Source organism: Grampus griseus (genome assembly GCF_964374135.1).
Source record: "Grampus griseus genome assembly, chromosome: 14".
In the NCBI taxonomy this organism is placed as follows: Eukaryota; Metazoa; Chordata; class Mammalia; order Artiodactyla; family Delphinidae; genus Grampus; species Grampus griseus.
The window spans coordinates 15,894,539-15,914,602 of NC_139008.1; the positions used below are offsets into that span (position 1 = coordinate 15,894,539).

Genomic DNA, 20,064 nt, shown 5'->3' on the forward strand with positions numbered 1-20,064 from the left:
GGGGGGATGTGAGGGGCGGCCCGCGGTCATGGAGACGGGCCCGGCGCCCCTGGTGGCCCCGCCGCGCCGTCATGGCGCCCCCGCGGCCCCGTCGCCGCCGCCCCGCGGCTCCCGGGCCGGGCCCGTCGTGGTGGTAGCTCCGGGGCCGCCAGTGACCACGGCCACTTCGGCCCCGGTCACCCTGGTGGCCCCCGGGGAGGCGCGGCCCGCATGGGTACCGGGTCCAGCCCAGACCTCGGACTCGGCCCTGGCTCCCGCCCCGACAGTCACCGGCAGCACGGAGGTGGGGCTGACCCTGGAGGCCTCACCCGAAGCCCTGAGGGCGCAGGTCTCCGACCCAGAGCCCTTGGTGCCTGAGGCTGTGGGAGGAGCCGAGAGGTCCATGGCTCTGGCCCCAGGGGCAGACTCTCCGAAGACGGAGGAGGCCAGAACCTCACCCGATCCTGGGCCAGGTACCCTCACCGGGACCTGCACCAGGACCCCTTCAGGAACGGCTCCTGGGGCCCTGACCGCCAAACCCCCGCTTGCCCCCAAGCCGGGAACCACTGTGGCCTCAGGAGTGACTGCACGGGTTGCAGCAGTGACAGCAGGACAGGTGACAAGTGGACATGGAGCTGCAGCATCAGCATCAACAGGACAGGCGCCAGAGGACCCCTCAGGGCCTGGCACAGGCCCTTCAGGGACATGTGAGGCCCCGGTAGCTGTCGTGACGGTGACCCCAGCTCTGGAGCCTGCTGAAAACTCTCAGGACCTAGGCTCCACGTCCAGCCTGGGACCTGGAATCTCTGGGCCTCGAGGGCAGGCTCCAGACACTCTGAGCTACTTGGACTCCGTGAGCCTCATGTCTGGGACCTTAGAGTCCTTGGCGGATGATGTGAGCTCCATGGGCTCAGACTCGGAGATAAATGGGCTGGCCCTGCGCAAGACGGACAAGTACGGCTTCCTTGGGGGCAGCCAGTATTCGGGCAGCCTGTGAGTACCCAGTGGGCACCCAGCGGGCCTGCTTCATGGAAGTAGAGGTTGCAGGGTGGGGGGGATGATACGCCTTGCCCACGATCTCGCTGCCCATCCTCCTCTGAGGATCCACGGGGTGATTAGTGGGAATGGGAATGCTTAACAATCCTTATCACGCCTAGTTTCCTGAGGTTTCTGTGGCACCAGCGTGTTAGGGTTTGAGACCAGGTGTCGGGAGTCCTGGGTTTGAGCCTAAGCCTTGCCTTTGGTGTGTGTGTGCCCTTGAGTTAGTGCCTTCCACATTTGAGTTAGTGCCTCACTTTCCTCCTCTGTGAAGTGAAAGGTTGAATGAGATTGTACCTCAGGTTGTCCCAGCTCCTTGGTGGGAAACTCCAGCTACAGGTCAGATATTCTGGAGGGTTGGCTGGACAGGGGTTCTGGTAGAGATGTTTGGTTCCTTAGGGAGAAAGTCTGGAGGGATGCAGGCAGCTCCCTTCCCCCATAGCCTTAGGTCTGATGTGGTGGTGAGGTGGGGAAGTCTGTTTGATGGAGGAGAGACTCTGAAGGTAGGGCCCGTCTGTGAAACAGAAGAGCAGTCTTGTGTTTTCACTGAAGGAAAGGGGGTGGAGGAGGCCTCTTCCCCATTTCCTCATCTCCCCAGGCGGGCTTACTCTTTCCTAGTTCCCTCCAGGGGCCTGAGTCACTTCTGAGGTGAGGGTGTGATTGCTTCTGACTTCTTCCTTCCCTCTCTTTGGATCATTGTTCCTGTACCCCTTTAACCTGCTGGTCAGTTCAGTTTACAGCACTGCCTGAGAACCCCCAGTGCCAGGCCCTGTGCTGGGTACTAAGGATAAAATAATCATTTCAAGGTGCTCATCATCTAGAGGAGAGACAAATACTTAAAACAGTTGGTTTCAATATAATACGTTAGGTTTAGCCTGGAGATCATCACAGGGTTTTGTGAGCAGCTAGGGAAGGGATCTTTTGCCCAGTCTGGGCATTCAGCTGGACTGATCTGAATTGTGAAGAATGAGTAGGATTTAGTCATGGCTGTGCGTGTTGGGGTGAGGGGGACCTGCCTGGTGTTGGGGGAAGCCCTGTGGGAGGGATTGTAATCCAACAAAAAAATCAGAAAATCTTTGAGTACCAACGTTCTCGGTCCTGTGTGGGGAGGGCAACTTAAGTTTGACCCTGGTGCTTTCCCATGCATGAGGGATGCATTGCTGTACCTAATTTATAGATGAAGAAACAGGATTAGAGCAGTTGAGTGACTTGCCCCACTCAAACAATTTGGATCCGTGTGACCAATGGCACTCTCCTCAATACCCTGCTGCCCTGAGGAACTTGCATTGAATTGGGTTTTAGTGAGCCCCTCTTGTGTACCAGGCACGGTGCGGGGTGCTAATTCTCTGCTTTTTTTTTTTTTTTTTTTTTTTTTTTTGCGGTACGTGGACCTCTCACTGTTGTGGCCTCTCCCGTTGCGGAGCACAGGCTCCGGACGTGCAGGCCCAGCGGGCATGGCTCATGGGCCCAGCCGCTTCGCGGCATGTGGGATCTTCCCGGACCGGGGCACGAACCCGTGTCCCCTGCATCGGCAGGCGGACTCTCAACCACTGCGCCACCAGGGAAGCCCTAATTCTCTGCTTTTAATTTTGTCCCTCTAAAATCCATCTTCCATGCTGGCAGAATCAACTTCTGAGGCAAGGCTGACTGTGGCACACGTTACCTTAAAAGCTGTTAGCAGCTCAGCACTGTCCACAGGATAAAGTCCAAGCGCTTTAGCCTGCGCACAGGCTCCTTATGTTCTGGCTCTGCCAGCCTCTCTGGTCTTCTTTTCCACCGCCTTCTCACCATGCACTGTGTGCTGTGGTCCTGTTGAAGTGATTGTAGTCTTTCTCCCTTCATACTCAGGCTGTACCATCAGCCAGGAATGCCCTTCTCCCGGTCTTTCCCTGCCATGTTCTACTCAGTCCTTCATGGCTTACCTCAGATGTCCCTTCCTCCAGGAAACCTTCCCTGATATCCATTGCCCCTACTCCGATTAGGTGCCTCTTCTGTGCATCTTTGTAATTGCATTTCCCTCACATATTGCAATTATCTCCCCTGCTAGCTTGTGACCTTTTGAGGGCAGGAAAGGTATCTTACTCTTCCTGGCCTTTAGTAGAGTTTGGAATTGCCTTATGATAGAGATGAATGAGAAATCACCTTTTTTTTTTTTTTCTTTTTTGGCGGTACGCGGGCCTCTCACTGTTGTGGCCTCTCCCGTTGCGGAGCACAGGCTCCAGACGCGCAGGCTCAGCGGCCGTGGCTCACGGGCCCAGCCGCTCCGCGGCATGTGGGATCCTCCCGGACCGGGGCACGAACCCGTGTCCCCTGCATCGGCAGGCAGACTCTTAACCACTGCGCCACCAGGGAAGCCCGAGAAATCACCTTTTAGTTTAAGGAGTTTCTGGGACAAAGGAAACTAACTTTAAACCTCCCATTTAGCAGTCCTTTATATACAGTTTCTCAATAGTCCTCTCATAACTTTGTGATGTAGGTGGTGGCATTCCTTTTTACATTTATAAGGAAGAGACTTAGGTTATCACTTGCCAAGACTCCCCAACTTCTAAGGGACAACTGGGCTTTGAGCTCAGGTCTATCTGGAAACCCAAGCTCTTTCTTCCATTCCACTCACCTGGTACTGGCTCCTACAACTAACTGTTTCAAGACTGATGGGGTATCTTGAGTGCGAAGCTCTGAAAGAACAGTGAGCAAACAGTGCAAGGAGAGCTTCATTTGCTTGGGAATGTGGGGTGATTTCAGGGAGGAGGAGGTAGCGGAAATTGCAGATGGTGCAAGGGATCTTGAGTTTTGTAGAAGGAAACTCAGACAGTTGCTTCTAAGGGGACAGGGAAGTATGTTTGTTATGTATTTTATTTTATGGATAATAATTGCTGTTACTTACTGAGTCACTGCTATGTGTTAGCTCATATAACCTCTTAGGTAGATACTATTTTTCTCTCCATCTTACACGTGAGGAAATTGAGGCTTAGAGAGTGACTTGCCCAAGGCCACACAGTGAATAGGTGGCAAACCTAGAACTTGGATCCAGGTCTAATGCAAAGTGTAGCTTTTCAGTATTCCGTGCTCTCTCCCCAAACTTGTATATGTCTTAAGTGGGATTTGAACACAGCCTCTGTATAGCGATCCAACATGAGAATGTGATCTCTGTTCAGAGATTCCAAGGAAATTCCATTTAGTGTGGTGAACTAGGACCTTGGATGGCCAGAATGACCAGACATCCTAATGTTTGGTATTGGTAGCTCACAAAATGCTTTTATGGTCTGATCTCTCATGTTTGAGCTTGGGGAAGTGGCTTGCCTCAGTCCCCCCAGCAATCTGGATTTTATACTACTGCTACTGACCTCTTCCATACTCCCCATATCCTCAGAGAGAGCTCCATTCCTGTGGATGTGGCTCGGCAGCGGGAGCTCAAATGGCTGGAGATGTTCAGTCACTGGGATAAATGGCTTTCACGGCGTTTCCAGAAGGTTTGAGAAGGCTGTGGTGGGCAGGGCAATGGACGTGGTGGGGGTGGGGAGGACAGGGTGGGCCCTTGTGCTCTGGGGAAGCCCAGGAACCTGATAGTATCTGCTCTCCAGACCATGTTGGGGGTAGGTGGTACTTGGGCCTTGGGGGAGGAGTAGCTTTAAAGATAGAAGGCCAGGCGGGGTCCAGTGGAGTGAAGCCTATGGGATGTGGTACGAGTGTCCCAGGGAGCCCAAGGACTGCTGGGGAAAGCTTGGAGGCTGTGCCTGCCACTGAAGCTGTTCCCCTGCCTGCCACTCTGCCTTAGGTGAAGCTGCGCTGCCGGAAGGGGATCCCATCCTCCCTCAGAGCCAAGGCCTGGCAGTACTTGTCCAATAGCAAGGAACTCCTGGAGCAGAACCCGGGCAAGTTTGAGGTGCGCACAGCTCCAGGGTGTGGGGACGTGTGACAGTGTCTGTGTGAAGGGTATCATCAGTTCCCCCAGATCCTGAGATAATCTCAGCTGTCCCACTGCAGGAGTTGGAACGGGCTCCTGGGGACCCTAAGTGGCTGGATGTGATTGAGAAGGACCTGCACCGTCAGTTCCCTTTCCATGAGATGTTTGCTGCTCGAGGCGGGCATGGGTAAGGCGACCTGACTATATGAGTCAGTGGTGGATACAGGGCTGGGTTGAAGGCAGTCTTGCCTTCCAGAACTTCTACAGGAGTGGTCCTTAATGGATTGAGTGTCTAGCCATGTTGAAGGAAGTCTCCTGGGAGGGAGACTGTGATTCAGGGTGATGGGGGTGGGGTGGGGTGCTGGTGAGGGGAAGGGGAGGCACATCAAGGGCTCATTGAAGAGGTTGCATTTGAACTAGGTTTTAAAGGATAGATGGGAGCAGAGCAAGGGGCAGGTTTTTCCTGGCTTGGGGGTTATGTAAGCTGTGTCTGGGCAGTGGGGTTGGGTAGAGCTGAGGCTGGAAAAGCAATTAAGGGCCCTTAAATGCTGTGCCCAGGCCCTTCGATCTTTGTTCTGTTTGCCCGGCTTCCTCACGAAGGCTATAGATCGCTTCCTAGTAGTGTGCGATGTTTTTAGGTGGTTCTCAGCTCCTTGTGGGAGCATGTGGATGGACATTTAACAGTAGGTTCATCCTTTCAGCAAATATTAGTCAAGCGTCTGCTATCTGCCAGGTACTGTTTTAGCTACAGATGACAGCTGCCCCCTCAGGGCTTATATTTTAGTAAGGATAGACAATAAATAAAAGAATGAAAGTATGTTGTATGTACAATGGTGGTAAATAGAAGAGTTTAAAGCAAGAAAGGGGAAAAGAGAATGTGAGCCGAGATTTGGTTACAAGTGACCTGATCTGACTTGTGTTTTAAAAAGATCATTCTGGGACTTCCCTGGCCGTCTAGTGGTTAAGACTCTGTGCTTCCACTGCGGGGGGCATGGGTTTGATCCCTGGTTGGGGAACTAAGATCCCACATGCTGCGCAGCACGGCTGGAAGAAAAAAAAAAGGATCATTTCTGGCTGCTGTGCTGACAATAGACTATAGGAGACAAGGGCAGAAGCAGAGAGACCAGGTAGACTATTTCCATAATCCAGGAAAGAGATGATGATAGATAGACCAGGATGGTAGCTGTGAAACTGGATATATTTTGAAGGTAAAGCCAAAAGAATTTGCCAGTGGATTAGATGTGGAGAGGGAGAGAGAGAGAGAGAGAGAGAGAGAGAGAGAGAGTGTGTGTGTGTGTGTGTGTGTGTTTGTGTGTGTGTGTGTGTGTGTGAGTGAGAGAGAGAGAGAGAGAGAGAGATAGTAGTTAAGGAAGACTCTCAAGGTTTTTGGTCTTAGAAACTAGAATGAATGGAGTTGCAATATACTGATATGGATGGGAAAACTGGGGGGAACGTAGGCTTGAAGGGTATATCAGGAGCTCATTTTTGGAATGTGAAGTTTGAAATACTCACTGGATATCCAGATGGAGATGCCAAGTAAGCTGGATGTACAGTGGACACAACATCCAGGGCGAGGTTTAAACTGGAGACAGATTGGAAATTGAGAGTTGTCAGGCTCTACACGGGACCAGATCTCACCCATGGGACTAGATGAGGTCATCAAGGCAGCAAGTGTAGATATGAAAGGAAGCTGTTCAAAGATTGAGCCCTGCAGCTCCAACATTTCAAGAATGGGAAGATGAGAAAGAACCTGTAAAGGAGCCTGGAAGAAGCTGGTGAGGTATAACGAAAACCAGGAGAGTGTGATTCCTGGAAGCAAAGTGAAGAGGGGTTTCGGGATCAGCTGTATGAAATGCTGCTGACGGGTCAAGTAAAGTGAAGTCTGCAAATCAACCTCTGGATTTAGCAATGTGGAGGTCATTGGTGACCTTGATAAAAGCAGTTTTGTGTGGAGCAGGGGGCTTAAGCCTGACTGGAGGATGGGAGGAAAGAACTTGAAGATAGCAAGTCTGTACTCTAGGTGGGTTTGGCTGAATAGGTAGGAAAGAAACGATGTGGTATTCAGAGGGGAAGGCTGGGTAGAGAGAGGTTTTTGTTTGTTTTTTGGCCATGCCCTGTGGCATGCGGGGTCTTATTTTCCCGACCAGGGCTCGAACCCGCACCCCCTGCAGTGGAAGCATGGAGTCTTAACCATTGGGCCGCCAGGGAAGTCACGAGGTGTTTTTTTTTTTTTAAGCTAGAAGAAATGACATGTTGGTATGCCAGCCTCTGTAGTTAGAGAAAAATGGATGACGCACAAACAATGGGAAGGTTGCTGGAGGGATGGCCTGTGTAGGCGAGAGGGGATGGGACCCAGTGTCCAAGTGGAAAGGCTGTGGTTGGCCAGGATCACAGATAGTTCACCCATAGCAACAGGGGAGAAGGCAGGGGCACAGAAGCAGGCAGGTGGGTGAATGTAGCATGGGAGCTTAGGGAAGTTACATGTTTATTTTAATATATATTAGATGAAATAACTAGTATATCAAACCTGTCATTTCATGGACCTTATTACAAAGTGGAGAAAAAATAAATAATAGTGGGGTGGTGTGCAGATAAAGCACAAATGAAGACCACACTCCAGTGACTGAATTTTGAGAAACACTATGTAAGCAGTGGTCAGGTGTGTGTGACTGGAGGCAGGGAGAGGATCTGGGAGGTTATTACATCGTCCTGGTTAAGAGATGAAGGTCTGAGCTGCTCAGTGGCTGTGGCGGCGGAGAGAGGGAATAGACGTGCGGAGAGAGGGAATAGGCGTGAATAAAATTCAGAAGGTAGTGTTGATACGACTTGATAATTAGCTGTGGGGAGTGATGGAAGGCTCGCTGTTTTCTGATGTGGGGCTGAGGGGATGGGATTCCCACACACAGAGATGGGGCACCCTCAGGGAAGAGGAACAGATCTAGGGCAGAGAGTTTATTCTTTTGGATGCAGAGACAAGAGAAAGGTCTGAGGCACAGCTGGCTTCCCAAGCCTACACCGAGAACCAGGGCTCTGCCCGGCGGGACTGATGAATTCCAGACAGATAAGGCAGGGCCTGCCCTGGGAGAGTGCCTGCTCTGGGGCAGTAAAAGCATTCAGACAGTGCCAGAGGAGGGCTGACGCTGTTGAAAAGCTTCCTGAAGAAGATGACCTTGAAGGTTTACGGGATGGGAGCAGACAGAGAGAGAGCACAGCCCGTGTGGGGACACGGGTGGGGAGCACGTGGGTGTGCAGGCAAGGGCGGAAGCCTAGAGCCTGGAACAAAGCTTAGGTTACGGTCTGAGTCTTTGGCTTAAGCTTGATAGGCAGGATTAGGAAGGTGGATAGAGGTTGTGGTGGTAAAGCTCTGGGGTTGATCTGCCACGGGATATAGGGGGGCTCTCGGGGGGTGCGGGTTAGTTTGGGGGCGAGAGCTCCCAACTCCTGTGACTTTCCTCATGGTCTTTCCCCATACCCACAGGCAACAGGACCTGTATCGAATCCTGAAGGCCTACACTATCTACCGGCCTGACGAGGGCTACTGCCAGGCCCAGGCCCCCGTGGCCGCAGTGCTGCTCATGCACATGCCTGCTGAGGTCAGCAGACGCTGGGCCTGGTTGGGGAGGGGCTGGGAGGATCTTGGCCTACAGTGGTGATGGGGGAGCTCCCTCCTCCCTGTTTCTCAGGCCCCATCCCTCCCTCCTTGTTCTTGCCCTTCTCAGCAAGCCTTTTGGTGCCTGGTGCAGATCTGCGACAAGTACCTCCCCGGTTACTATAGTGCAGGGCTGGTGAGTGTCTGGAGGCTGGGTGCAACTGGGGCTGTGACTTTTCCCCAAGACTGCAGGGTGGTCCTTGTCCTGCCCCACGCTGTACCACTCTGTCCCTCTGTTCTGGGCCTCTCCTACTGAGGTGAGGATCCCACTTCGTGGATGGGTACTGACTACCAGGGCCGGTTCTACCCCAAGGGTCCTCAGCAGGCCTCTTCTCATGGTTTGTCCCACTTTCAGGAGGCCATTCAACTGGATGGAGAAATCTTTTTTGCGCTATTGCGCCGGGCCTCCCCACTGGCACATCGGCACCTGCGACGGCAGCGCATTGACCCCGTGCTGTACATGACAGAATGGTTCATGTGCATCTTTGCCCGCACTCTTCCCTGGGCTTCAGTGCTACGTGTCTGGGATATGTTCTTCTGTGAAGGTACTTCTGTAGCCATTTCAGGCCATGACGGGGCTGCGGTTTCCATGGTGGCTGCCAGAGGGTGGCCTGCTGACATAAGGCTTCACTGGAAGATGTCTTGGGGCTGGAGAAACTGAGGCCTGATCTTGTTGGCTCTGCCACCAGCCCACAGCTTGCTTTACCTCCCAGGAACCTAAAACCCATGGCAGCTTGTTTCCCTTCTTAGGGCCTCAGTTTCCTCATTTGTAAGGTTGGCAGTAGACAGGGATGGGGGCTGTGAGTCCCTCCTAAATGGGACAGGCTGAGATCCTGGGCTGATCATCCAGCCTCTCTTCCTTGGACCCTGCAGGCGTCAAGATCATCTTCCGGGTGGCCCTGGTGCTGCTGCGGCACACGCTGGGCTCTGTGGAGAAGCTGCGCTCCTGCCAAGGCATGTATGAAACCATGGAGCAGCTGCGCAATCTGCCCCAACAGTGCATGCAGGAGGACTTCCTGGTGCATGAGGTAGGCCCTAGCCTTAGCATACCTCACACCTGCTTTGGCCCATCCCCATCCCCAATCTTATTCTGGTACCTGTTTCTTCTCCATCTAGGTGACCAACCTCCCAGTGACAGAAGCACTGATTGAGCGAGAGAACTCGGCCCAGCTCAAGAAGTGGCGGGAAACCCGGGGCGAGCTGCAGTATCGGCCCTCACGGAGACTACACGGTTCCCGGGCGATCCATGAGGAGCGTCGGCGGCAGCAGCCACCCCTTGGCCCCTCCTCCAGCCTCCTCAGCCTCCCTGGCCTCAAGAGCCGAGGCTCTCGGGCAGCTGGAGGGGCCCCCTCTCCACCCCCTCCTGTCCGCAGGGCCAGTGCTGGGCCTGCCCCAGGGCCTCTGGTCACCGCTGAGGGACTGCATCCATCCCTTCCTTCGCCTACTGGCAACAGCACCCCACTGGCTCCCAGCAAGGAGGCCCGGAGGCAGGAGAAGGAGCGGCAGAAACAGGAAAAGGAACGTGAGAAGGAGCGGCAGAAGCAGGAGAAGGAGCGGCAGAAGCAGGAGAAGAAGGCTCAGGGCAGGAAGCTCTCGCTGCGTCGGAAGGCAGATGGACCCCCAGCCCCCCAGGATGGCGGGGACAGGTCCTCAGCATCAGAGGCCCGGCAGGATGCTTACTTCTGACCTCTGCCCTGGGGCTGGACTGCAGGGCCCTCTCTTCTTCCCTCAGCCAAGAGCAGGCCTTGACCTGGGGTGCTGCTCCCGGCCCCCTTGGCAGGCTGTCCCTCCTTCTGAGGAAAGTGGCTTGATTCCCCGTCTCAATGCCAGCTGCTGATCCCTACACGGCCAGGACAGTCAGAGTACGTGGGGCAGCTGCATTTCCCTGGGGCAGCAGCGAACAAGTCTGGAGCCCTCCAGTTAGGCCCAGCTGGGGTCTCTGTCACTCCTGCCCCGATTCCCTCTGGGATCCCTTCCCAGGTGCTGTCCTGATTGGCCTTTTGTCACCACAGGGGTGACTTTTGGCAATGGGAGTCAGCGGTTTTCAGATTCTTACACTCCAGTCACTCCCCTTACCCATGAAGTGGAGCTGGGTTCCTTTTCCCTTCTTCAGTCCTGCCTGTCTCCCCCCACTTCCTGGTGGGGGGCCCAGGCTCTTCGTGTTCTCCTTCTGGACATCTCTGTGTTGTAATTATGTACGGAGGACCCGGTTGGCCCAGGGTGGGGGTGTTCACTCTCTTCTGTCCTTTGGTTTTCCTCCACCATGTTCTTGCACGCTGGTTTATTTAAGGGGACATGCACTGGAGCAGGAAATGTCCCCCACTTCCCCACCACCACCCTCCTTGCTCTCCTTCCTCTTCACCTACCTTTCTCTGTATTCTCAGGCCTCCCCTGCTTTGTCTCACCAGGGCTCCCACCTTTCACCTTGTTCCCTTCCAACTCTCCAGCCCCTACCTGGGTAAGGGGTCTTCCCTTGAGCACCAGGGGGTGAAACCCAATGTTTACATTTTCTTCTGTCTCTGCCCCCACCCTGTGCGGCGCTTTGAGGAACCGGAAAAGAACCTGCTGTTGTACCTGGGCCTGTCTCCTGCATTGTTATTTGATGAAGGGGGTTAGAATAAGGACAAGGAGGGAGGAAGTGATGGAGCTAGTCAGGATGTGGGTGTCTCTTGAAGCAATCGGCTGGTCTCCTGGTCTCGGCAGGTAGGTACCTTTTGGCCTTTGGTCTGTTAGTCACTCATCAACAGACAGTGGTTGAGCTCCCACTCCACTTCTGCCTGGGATCCACTGCCTCCGTTGTCACTGGCCTCCTGGAGCTGTCTGTGCGCTGCCTGCAGCACCCGGATCTCCTTCCCAGAGTGCTCGTGCAACTCCTGCAAGCTGGAGAGGGTACTGCCCTCTCTTTACTGTGGGGAGCCACAGTCCTCTGGGGGTGAGCTGGTCTCTTGTCCAGCTGCCTGGCACAGCTCCTGGTGCTGGCCCTCCAGAGAGCGTAGCAGCACAGCCAGGCTCCCAGCTTCTCCTGATTTTCTGCTGCCGGCTTGTAGGCTTGCCCACCTTCTACCCCTGGGGTCAGGATGGTAAAGGCGTAGGGTTCTGTGGCCCCAAGGCGTGGCTTCACTGGCAGTTCTCTAACAGGATGAGGCTCAGGGGTGTGTGGGTCAGCCTGGTACCAGTTCCAGGTAGAAGAGGAGGTTTCCCCGGAGGATGAACCAGCGGTGCTGGTAGCTGGTATTTCTGGCCCCCTTCTTTAGCAGGATGCCTTCCCGGTCCAGAGCCTGTGTTCTGTAGCCACGGAAGAAACTGAGCATGGACTTGTGCAGTTTCATGGTAGTCCATCCTGGGAGGAAACCCTAGGGGCAGGAGAAAGGAGGGGTGGACCATCTGGTATCCTAGGGACCGCAGCTGCCCCCAGTGCCCTCCTCTGGCTCCAGTAGGCTCTTTCTGGGCCCAGCCTTGGCCTACTGGGATTCAGACTCTGAGTATCCTCAAGAGGTAGAGGTCTTATACCCTGAGCACTGGGACCTACTCCCACTTTCCAACCCCAGCTCTGCCCCTTGGGACAGAGTACAAAACCTGGGCAGGGGCTGCTGGGCTGGGGTCCTGTTTCGGCGGGGGTGGGGGGCACGGGTATCCACTACTGCCCTTTTCCAGGCGTACCTGAGATGAGGGCACAAGGGACCTCTGGCCTCGGTACTGGGCACAGGTGCCACTGCCACCTCTCCTATTATGGCTTTTCCCACCTCAGAAACCGGGAAATTGCCCAGGTGGTAGGCGTGGGGTAAATGACTTCCCCTGGGTCCTAAAAGGAGCTGGGCTGGGAAAATGCCCCAGGAGAACCGAGCAACCCCTCTGGGACAAGAGCAAGGCCGCACCTCGAACTAGGAGAGGGCGGACAACGGAACGCTGAGAGTAGGAAGGCAGGATCTCTAATGAGATGATGAAAGGCGCAGAGTCAGCCCTGGAGAAAACGAGACTCAACCGGGGAAAGGGAAACAAGGGCAGGGACCCAGCGGCCCTGCTGGGACTTTGCCCCTCCATCGTGACTCTGGGCGCCCCTTTAGGTAAAGCGCGCTCCGCTTTCTCCCCAGAGCCTCTACTGCTGTAGGAGGGAATTGAGACCACTTCCGGCCATCCCTCTCGTCCGATCAGGGTCTAGGCGTTCATACGTGCCCTCTGCTCGCCATCGTCGCCCCACACGTCTCACGTCACTTCTGGGAGGGGGTGTCTTTCCCCGCTCAGCGCGTACTTCCGCCCTCTCCTTCAGTTAGTCCTCTAACACGAGTGAAGCCACTTCCGGCCTTCCCCGGCGCCTTCCGCAGTTCTCTTCCGGGTGGTGGCGGGCGGGTGACCCGGATGTAGTCCTGGCGAAAACCAGTCTCCCTGGATTCCCCCGCCTTTCCTGGGTCTTTAGGTGAGCGCGCGCCGGCGGGGTTGCTGGAGTCCTCATGGCTCTGCTGCCACTCTGATTTGTACACAGCCCAGGACAGTTGGGGGTCACCCCACGGAGTCGGGAGTTCGGCGCAGGGAGGAGCGGGGCTGCCAGGGTGCCAGGTCCTGGGTTCGCCGAGGCCCCGCTGGCTGCGAGGAAGCTGGAGGTGGTTGAGCGGGTGTCTGCTCGCGGAGCAACGTCGCGCCCAGGACTGCGGGGGCCGGGAATGGTGGTGGTCACGCGGGGGAGCCCGTCTCAAGGGGGGGGGGTGCCCGTGGGGAGCTCCTCCGCGCGTCCACCTCTCCATCCCCGCTCCAGCAGCTCTTTCGGATGCCAGACCAAGTCCTGGGGGCCTCTTGGCTGCCAGCTCCCCTTTCGGCCCCTGATTCTGTGCTCCCTCCCCTCCCAAACTGGATCCAGTACCGACTAAGGGAAAGATATGTCGTGCGGGAGATCCTCTCGCGGTGAGTATTCTCCTCACCCAGTTCCTTTAATCTGCACCCTTTTCCTCGGCTCAGCTTGAGAAAGGCTCCTCTGTCCAGTCATGCCAAAGAGGAAAGTGACCTTCCAAGGCGTGGGAGATGAGGATGATGAGGATGAAATCAGTCCCCCCAAGAAAAAGGTGAGGGGGCCAGATTCCTGCATTCTGGGGAGGAGTGATGGGAGGAAAAAAAGCTAGAAGCCAAGAGAGAAATCTGGAGGGATAAAGAAAAGGTGGAAAGGGCTAGCTTTTCTATGTGCTCTGAGAAATGGGTTTGCAGGATTTTCAGTTTGAGTCTAGATCCTAGAGTATTTTGAGTAATAGCCAGTAACCTGCATCTCTCTCGATTTCTGACTGCTGCCCACAGTTGGTGGACCCTGTGGCTGGGGCAGGAGGTCCTGGGAGCCGCTTCAAAGGCAAACACTCTTTGGACAGCGATGAGGAGGATGATGATGAAGGGTCCAGCAAATATGACATCCTGGCCTCAGAAGATGTAGAAGGTGAGCTATAGCCAAGAACTGACTTTCCGCTGGAGGACCAAATAGGGGTTTCTGAGGTCACAGAGCACAGGAGGCTCCTGTCTCATTTTTGCATTCCTAGCATGGGACGCCTGTGTCTTTGGTGCAGGTCAGGAAGCAGCCACACTCCCCAGTGAGGGAGGTGTGCGGATCACACCCTTCAACCTGCAGGAAGAGATGGAGGAAGGCCACTTTGATGCTGATGGCAACTATTTCCTGAACCGGGAAGCTCAGATCCGAGACAGCTGGCTGGACAACATTGATTGGGTGAGGGCCAGAGGTGGACGTGGCTGGGCCTGGGCCTTGCTGGCAGTTTGTCAGAAACAAAACCTTCCCATTTTCACGTTGCAGGTAAAGATCAGGGAGCGGCCGCCCAATCAGCGGCCGCCGTCAGACTCAGAGGAGGAGGACAGCTTGGGCCAGACACCAATGAGCGCCCAAGCCCTCCTGGAGGGCCTTCTGGAGCTGATGTTGCCAAGAGAGACAGTGGCTGGGGCACTGAGGCGCCTGGGAGCCCGAGGAGGAGGCAAAGGGGGCAGCAAGGGGCCTGGGCGGCCCAGTTCCCCCCAGCGCCTGGACCGGCTCTCCGGGTTGGCTGACCAGATGGTGGCTCGGGGCAACCTCGGAGTGTATCAGGAGACAAGGGAACGATTGGCCATGCGGCTGAAGGGGTTGGGGTGCCAGACCCAGGGACCCCGTGACCCCACAGCCCCACCCTCCCTGGACATGTTTGCTGAGGAAGTGGCGGAGGGGGAGCTGGAGACCCCAACCCCTGCCCAGAGAGGAGGTAAGATTGAAGGGCAGAGGAGGGATGTTGTGGGCAGGGGCAGGCCCCTTGAGGTCCAGATGGCTCTGCCTGTTATTTTAGACGCAGAGTCGCCCGGAGATGGTCTGGCCGACGTGATGTGGGAATATAAGTGGGAGAACACAGGGGATGCTGAGCTGTATGGACCCTTCTCCAGCACCCAGATGCAGGTAAAATCCTTTCTTCTTCACTTTGCCTCTTCTCTCCCTCCCCCCACCCCATTAGTCCTCCCCCAGCTCTGCCCTCTCTTCTTGCAGACCTGGGTGAATGAAGGCTATTTCCCGGACGGTGTGTATTGCCGGAAGATGGACACCCCCGGCGGACAGTTCTACAATTCCAAACGGATTGATTTTGACCTCTACACCTGAGCCTACTGAGGGCCGAGTTTGGTGGCCCCTTCTTTCCTGGATTCTGCGGAGGAGGCCCCAGCTGCCTTAGGCAGTGAGGATATCGGGGGCCACTTTTCAGTCAACTTCCTTTCCCCAATAAAAGCCTTTAGTTGTGTATTAGGGCCTTGGCTGGGCTGATGGCCAGAAGTTGGGAACGTTTTCCAGACCCCTTTGGACTTGCTTTGGCCCTTGAGTGTTTCCTTTCATGAAGTTCCTCCTTGGGAGTTTGTCTCTGGTCCCTTGAACCACTTCGCCTTTGTTTACCAGTCCTCGGGGCAGAGCTGGGCCTGTCAGGTGTCTTGTGGCCTCCCAACCTGACTTTGTTCACCATCTAAAAATCTCTCCACTCACATGCCGTTCTCCAGAGTTCTCTGGCAATTCTTGTTTTGCTGTTTTTAGGTCTTTGGCTTTTAGGACCTAAGATGCTCTGCTTTTCAGCCAGTGCAGGACAGAGCCCCAGAAGTGGAGACTTTAGGCCTGGAAAGGCTGGGACATCTGTTGGGAGTGAGCAGGAAAGCTGATACTCACTGGCTCCCCACTGCCTCAGACTTCTTAGAAGTGGATAGAAACGGCCTCTTAGGTAAAGTCTAGACTCAATGTTGGCACTTGAAGGACCTTTCAAGGCCACCTGGGCCAGTCATGCTTTGTACAGGCACAGAGGTGGGCAGTGTCTCACTGGAGGTTACACAGCACATCAGAGGGCGGGCCCAGACCCAGTGGGCTCCCTTCGAAGACCTTTCCTGGCACCAGGGCTTTTCTGTCTGGCCTTGGAAGCCCTGTGGCTTACGTTTTCTGGGCTTCCACAATGTGTCTGACACTGGTTAGTGCCTTGAGGGAACTGAGAGAACTGGGCTGGTCACCTCCCAGGAATTCAGAGTCAGGGGGAGGGATTGGGAGGAAGACTGATATGCATAATTGTATAGTCTGAACCAAACACCTTCCGCCTCCCACCGGTGCTGCCTTATGCCTCTTCTCACTCACACTAGTTAGTTCTCTACCTTGGCTCTCTGTTGGAGTTTTATGGGGAGCTGTAACATCACTCCGCAGAGATTCTGAATGAATCGATCTAGGTAATGGCCTGGTGTTTGGGGCTTTAAAAAGCTCCCAGGTGTTTCCCACATGCAGCCAGGTGGAAAACCACTGGGCCTGACTCCAGGACTGAGGTTACACCTGGGGAAAGGGGCCGTTTCGTGGACCCTGCTGTGGTGGAGCTGAGCATGGGTGTGGCCGGGGCTCTGGTGGAGTCTGTTACCTACGGGAGAGTCAAGCACCAGAGCCGTGGGGGCAGATGGGAGGGTGGAAGGAGTCAGGCTTGGAACCAGGAAAGGCTGGAGGGGCGGCATGGGGATACTTGATGCTCTAGTGAGGCACCCAACTTATATAATAATTAACTACTATAATAACTAGGCCCATTCTAGTGCTAGCCCAGACCTGGATTTCATTGACTTTAAGATGCCTTCAATTGTAAGATGTCTTACTTTATGTGTCAGTTAGAAAGAAAAGCCTGCGCATTGCAGTTGTAAGATGTCATTGGTTCAGAGCTGCCTCCTGATTTCAGAAATGTTCCAAAGTGAAAAACAGATGTCTTAGGACCAGTGAGATACAGTGTTCACGTTTATATCCCCAGTGACCGACTTATGGGAGGTACTTAGTGTTTGGTGAATAGATGGAAGCTATGGGGGGCAGTTCCCCTGGATGTCCCAAAGGCACCCCGGGCTCCACAATCCAAAGCTGATCTCACCTTCCCCACCCGTACAGCCTCCTGTGTTCACCTCCCTGAAGACATCATGTGTAGGCAGAATAATGGCCCCCAGAGATGGCCACTTGTGAATATATGACTATATGGCAAAAGGGACCTTGAAATGTGCTTATGTTAATGACTGAGATGGGGAGATTATTCTGGATTATTGAGGTGGGCCTAGTGTAACCACAAGGGTCCTATTACATGAAAGGGACTGAGGCGGGTCAAAGAGAGGGAGATGAAGATGTTATACCCACGGCTGGGTTTGAAGATGGAAGAAGGGGCCATGTACCGAGGAATGCAGCAGCCTGTAGAAGCTGGAAGAGGCAAGAAAACGGGTTCTTCCCAGAGTCTTCACAAAGAAATGCAGCCCCACTGTGGGTTTTAGCCCAGTGAAAACCATTTTGGACTTTTGACCTCTTCTAGAACTAATAAAATCGTGTTGTTTTAAGTTGTTAAGTTTGGGGTCACTTGTTATAGCCTCAATAGGAAACTAACACTCCATCCAGCTGAATGCCTCTCCTTCATGAGCATCAGTAAATTCTCTCTACCTCCGCCATGTCCCTGTTTCAAGCCCCTATCAACACTTAACTCCCTTGCCTTTAAAAAAACAAACTGTGTACATATTTATGTGTGTGTACATATATAAAAATACATATTTTTATATAAGCTTTGTATATCTTACAGTAGTTTTGTAGATTAACAAAATTTCCAAAAATAGTACAGAGTTCACCCAGCTTCCCCTATTGTTAACATCTTTCAGTAGTACGTTTGTTACAGCCAACGTACCAACGACCTTGCTATTTTTAAACAGCTTTATTGAGATAGAATCCACCCGTTTAAAGTACCATTGTTTTTAGTACATTCACAGGGTTGTGCAACCATTGCTACAATCTCATTTTAGAACATTTTTCTCTAAAAGAAACCCCACCTGTCAGCAGTTCCTCCCTATTCTTCTCCATCCCCCCTCACCCTCCAGTCCCTGCCAACCTCTAATCTACTTCCTGTCCCGGTAGATTTGCCTATTCTGGACATTTCCTACAAATGGAATCATACCGTACGTGGTCTGTGTTTTCTGTGTCTGCTGCTTCTACTTAGCATGTTTTCAAGATTCACCCATGTAACGTGTAACAGTACTTTATTCTTTTTTATTGTTGACTAACATTCAATTGTATGGACAGATTACCGCTCACTAAACCTCACACTTTATATTTTACTAGCTTTTCCCTAATGCCTCTCTTCTGTTTCAGTGTCCCGATCTGGGACACTGCAGGACATTTAGCTGTCATGTCTCCTTAGCTTCCTCTGTTCTGTCTGGTCCTCAGACTTGTTTCCACTGACCTTGACCAGTTGGAGGAGTGCTGGTTAGGTATTTTGTCAAATTCCTAAAGTTTGGGCTTGTCTGGTATTACCCCCATGATTAGATTTGGGTTATGGGTTTGGGGGAGGAAGACAACAGAAGTGAAGTCCCTTGCGTTTCACCGAAACTTTTTTTTTTACAGGCATCACTTTTTTTTTTAAATTTATCTTTGGCTGTGTTGGGTCTTCGTTGCTGTGCGCGGGCTTTCTCTAGATGCGGTGAGCGGGGGCTCCTCTTGGTTGTGCGCGGGCTTCTCGTTGCGGTGGCTTCTCTTGTTGTGGAGCATGGGCTCTAGGCACATGGGCTTCAGTAGTTGTGGCTCGCGGGCTCTAGAGCGCAGGTTCAGTAGTTGTGGCTCGCGGGCTCTAGAGCGCAGGTTCAGTAGTTGTGGCTCACGGGCTTAGTTGCTCCACGGCATGTGGGATCTTCCCGGACCAGGGCTCGAACCCATGTTCCCTGCATTGGCAGGTGGGTCCTTAACCACGGCGCCACCAGGGAAGCCCCTCAATGAAACTTTTAAAGGCTCCGCATTGCCCTCAAAGTTCGAAAGCTTGAAGCTGGTAGGTTTTCCGTGGCCTGGCCTAAGCCAGCCCCTCCGCCTCCACAGCTGCCTTTGCTTTCCTTCCTCCCGGCCTCCCCTGACACCAGGCTGTAGGCTCCAGCCTGCTCCCAGAACAGGACAAATAACTCACTTCTCCAGGCCTGGCCAGTGATGCCCTTCTCTCTTCTCAGACTCTCCAGGGAGACCAGTGACTATGTCTGTCGTGCCTTAGCTCTAGGCCTCCTTTTCCTAAAGGCTTCCTGACTCCCACTCCCACTTCCCAGGTTGGTCAGCATTTCTTCCACAGCGCCCAGTAGCACAGACGTCTGACGCAACACCCAGAGCGGTTTTTCCTGGCCTGTCTTCACCAGTTAGCCTGAGACAGGGAATCAGTGCTGATGAATGAATAGGGAATGAGCCATTTCTTTCCCCCTCCTGTGTGTCAGGGGGACAGCGCCTTCCTGAGCCAGACTGGGGAAGTGGGAACCTGTGGGGCTGTTTGTTGCCCCAGAGGGGGTGAGGTGTGACCTGGATGGGCAGTGTACAGGTGTCTAGACCCAAGTGTCCCCCAGAGGGGCAGGATGGAGGGGTCTTTAGGGTCATTCTAACTCCTGGGGGTGTCACTGACCCATGGGCAAATTTATAGGAGGGGTTCAAGGTCAAACCCTTGACACCTGCAGGTGTCATCACTGCATCTGGGACACCAGACCCTCTGAAATGCAGCCTCTTGGCTTTGGCAGGCCATTTTCCAGAAGAGTAGCGAGAGTGGGGGAGGGTGAGTCTAGACACTCCTGGTGGAGGGCTGGGGTATCACTCTGCCCTGGGCATCTGGTGGGGCCCTGGGGGAGACAAGGACTGGTAAAGAGCCCCAAAGGGGTTAAGATTAATGAAGAATCAGCATCCACAAAGCCTGAGGAGTTTGGGCACCTTCACACCTTTGACACACCTGCCACCCCTTCCAGACCCGCCTGGCTGGCTGGAAGTCTCATTGCACAGTCACTGAACCCCAAGCTCCCAGGCAGTGGGGAGACCTGAACCTGGCAGCTTGCCTTCCACTCTGCTTCCAGCCAGAACCAAGCTGGAGCCCTGGAGATGCCAAGCTCTTTCTGGTGCTGAGACCCGAGAGGAATTCCTCTCAAGGGTGGATTGATTGATTGATTGATTGATTGATTTATACATACATACATACATACGTACATACCTTGCGGCTTGCAGGATCTTAGCTCC

At 54.0% G+C, this 20,064-nt stretch overlaps 2 protein-coding genes and 1 pseudogene across 4 annotated transcripts; 2 read left to right on the forward strand and 1 right to left on the reverse strand.

Annotated features, from left to right (window-relative positions):
• On the forward strand, positions 1-11,142 carry TBC1D10B (TBC1 domain family member 10B). Its single transcript, XM_082671176.1, has 9 exons — positions 1-972; positions 4,388-4,487; positions 4,793-4,900; positions 5,002-5,108; positions 8,400-8,514; positions 8,641-8,706; positions 8,926-9,115; positions 9,444-9,598; positions 9,687-11,142. The coding sequence occupies exons 1-9, from the start codon at positions 29-31 to the stop codon at positions 10,254-10,256; spliced, it is 2,355 nt and encodes a 784-aa protein (XP_082527302.1). The 5' UTR covers positions 1-28; the 3' UTR covers positions 10,257-11,142.
• Positions 11,143-11,286: 144 nt separating this feature from the next.
• LOC309833115 (sesquipedalian-1-like) lies at positions 11,287-12,606 on the reverse strand (annotated as a pseudogene). Its single transcript has 2 exons — positions 12,446-12,606; positions 11,287-11,923 (listed from the first exon to the last, which is right to left on the reverse strand). The product of its transcript is annotated as a sesquipedalian-1-like (transcript).
• Positions 12,607-12,921: 315 nt separating this feature from the next.
• CD2BP2 (CD2 cytoplasmic tail binding protein 2) lies at positions 12,922-17,389 on the forward strand. 2 transcript variants are annotated; one of them, XM_082671421.1, is made up of 7 exons: positions 12,922-12,984; positions 13,521-13,624; positions 13,851-13,983; positions 14,111-14,268; positions 14,353-14,788; positions 14,870-14,976; positions 15,064-17,389. In XM_082671421.1, the coding sequence occupies exons 2-7, from the start codon at positions 13,547-13,549 to the stop codon at positions 15,172-15,174; spliced, it is 1,023 nt and encodes a 340-aa protein (XP_082527547.1). In that variant the 5' UTR covers positions 12,922-12,984; positions 13,521-13,546; the 3' UTR covers positions 15,175-17,389. The 2 variants fall into 2 exon arrangements, with proteins under 2 accessions (XP_082527547.1, XP_082527548.1); XM_082671422.1 differs by lacking the exon at positions 12,922-12,984 and adding an exon at positions 12,996-13,168.
• The last annotated feature ends 2,675 nt before the right edge of the window (positions 17,390-20,064 follow it).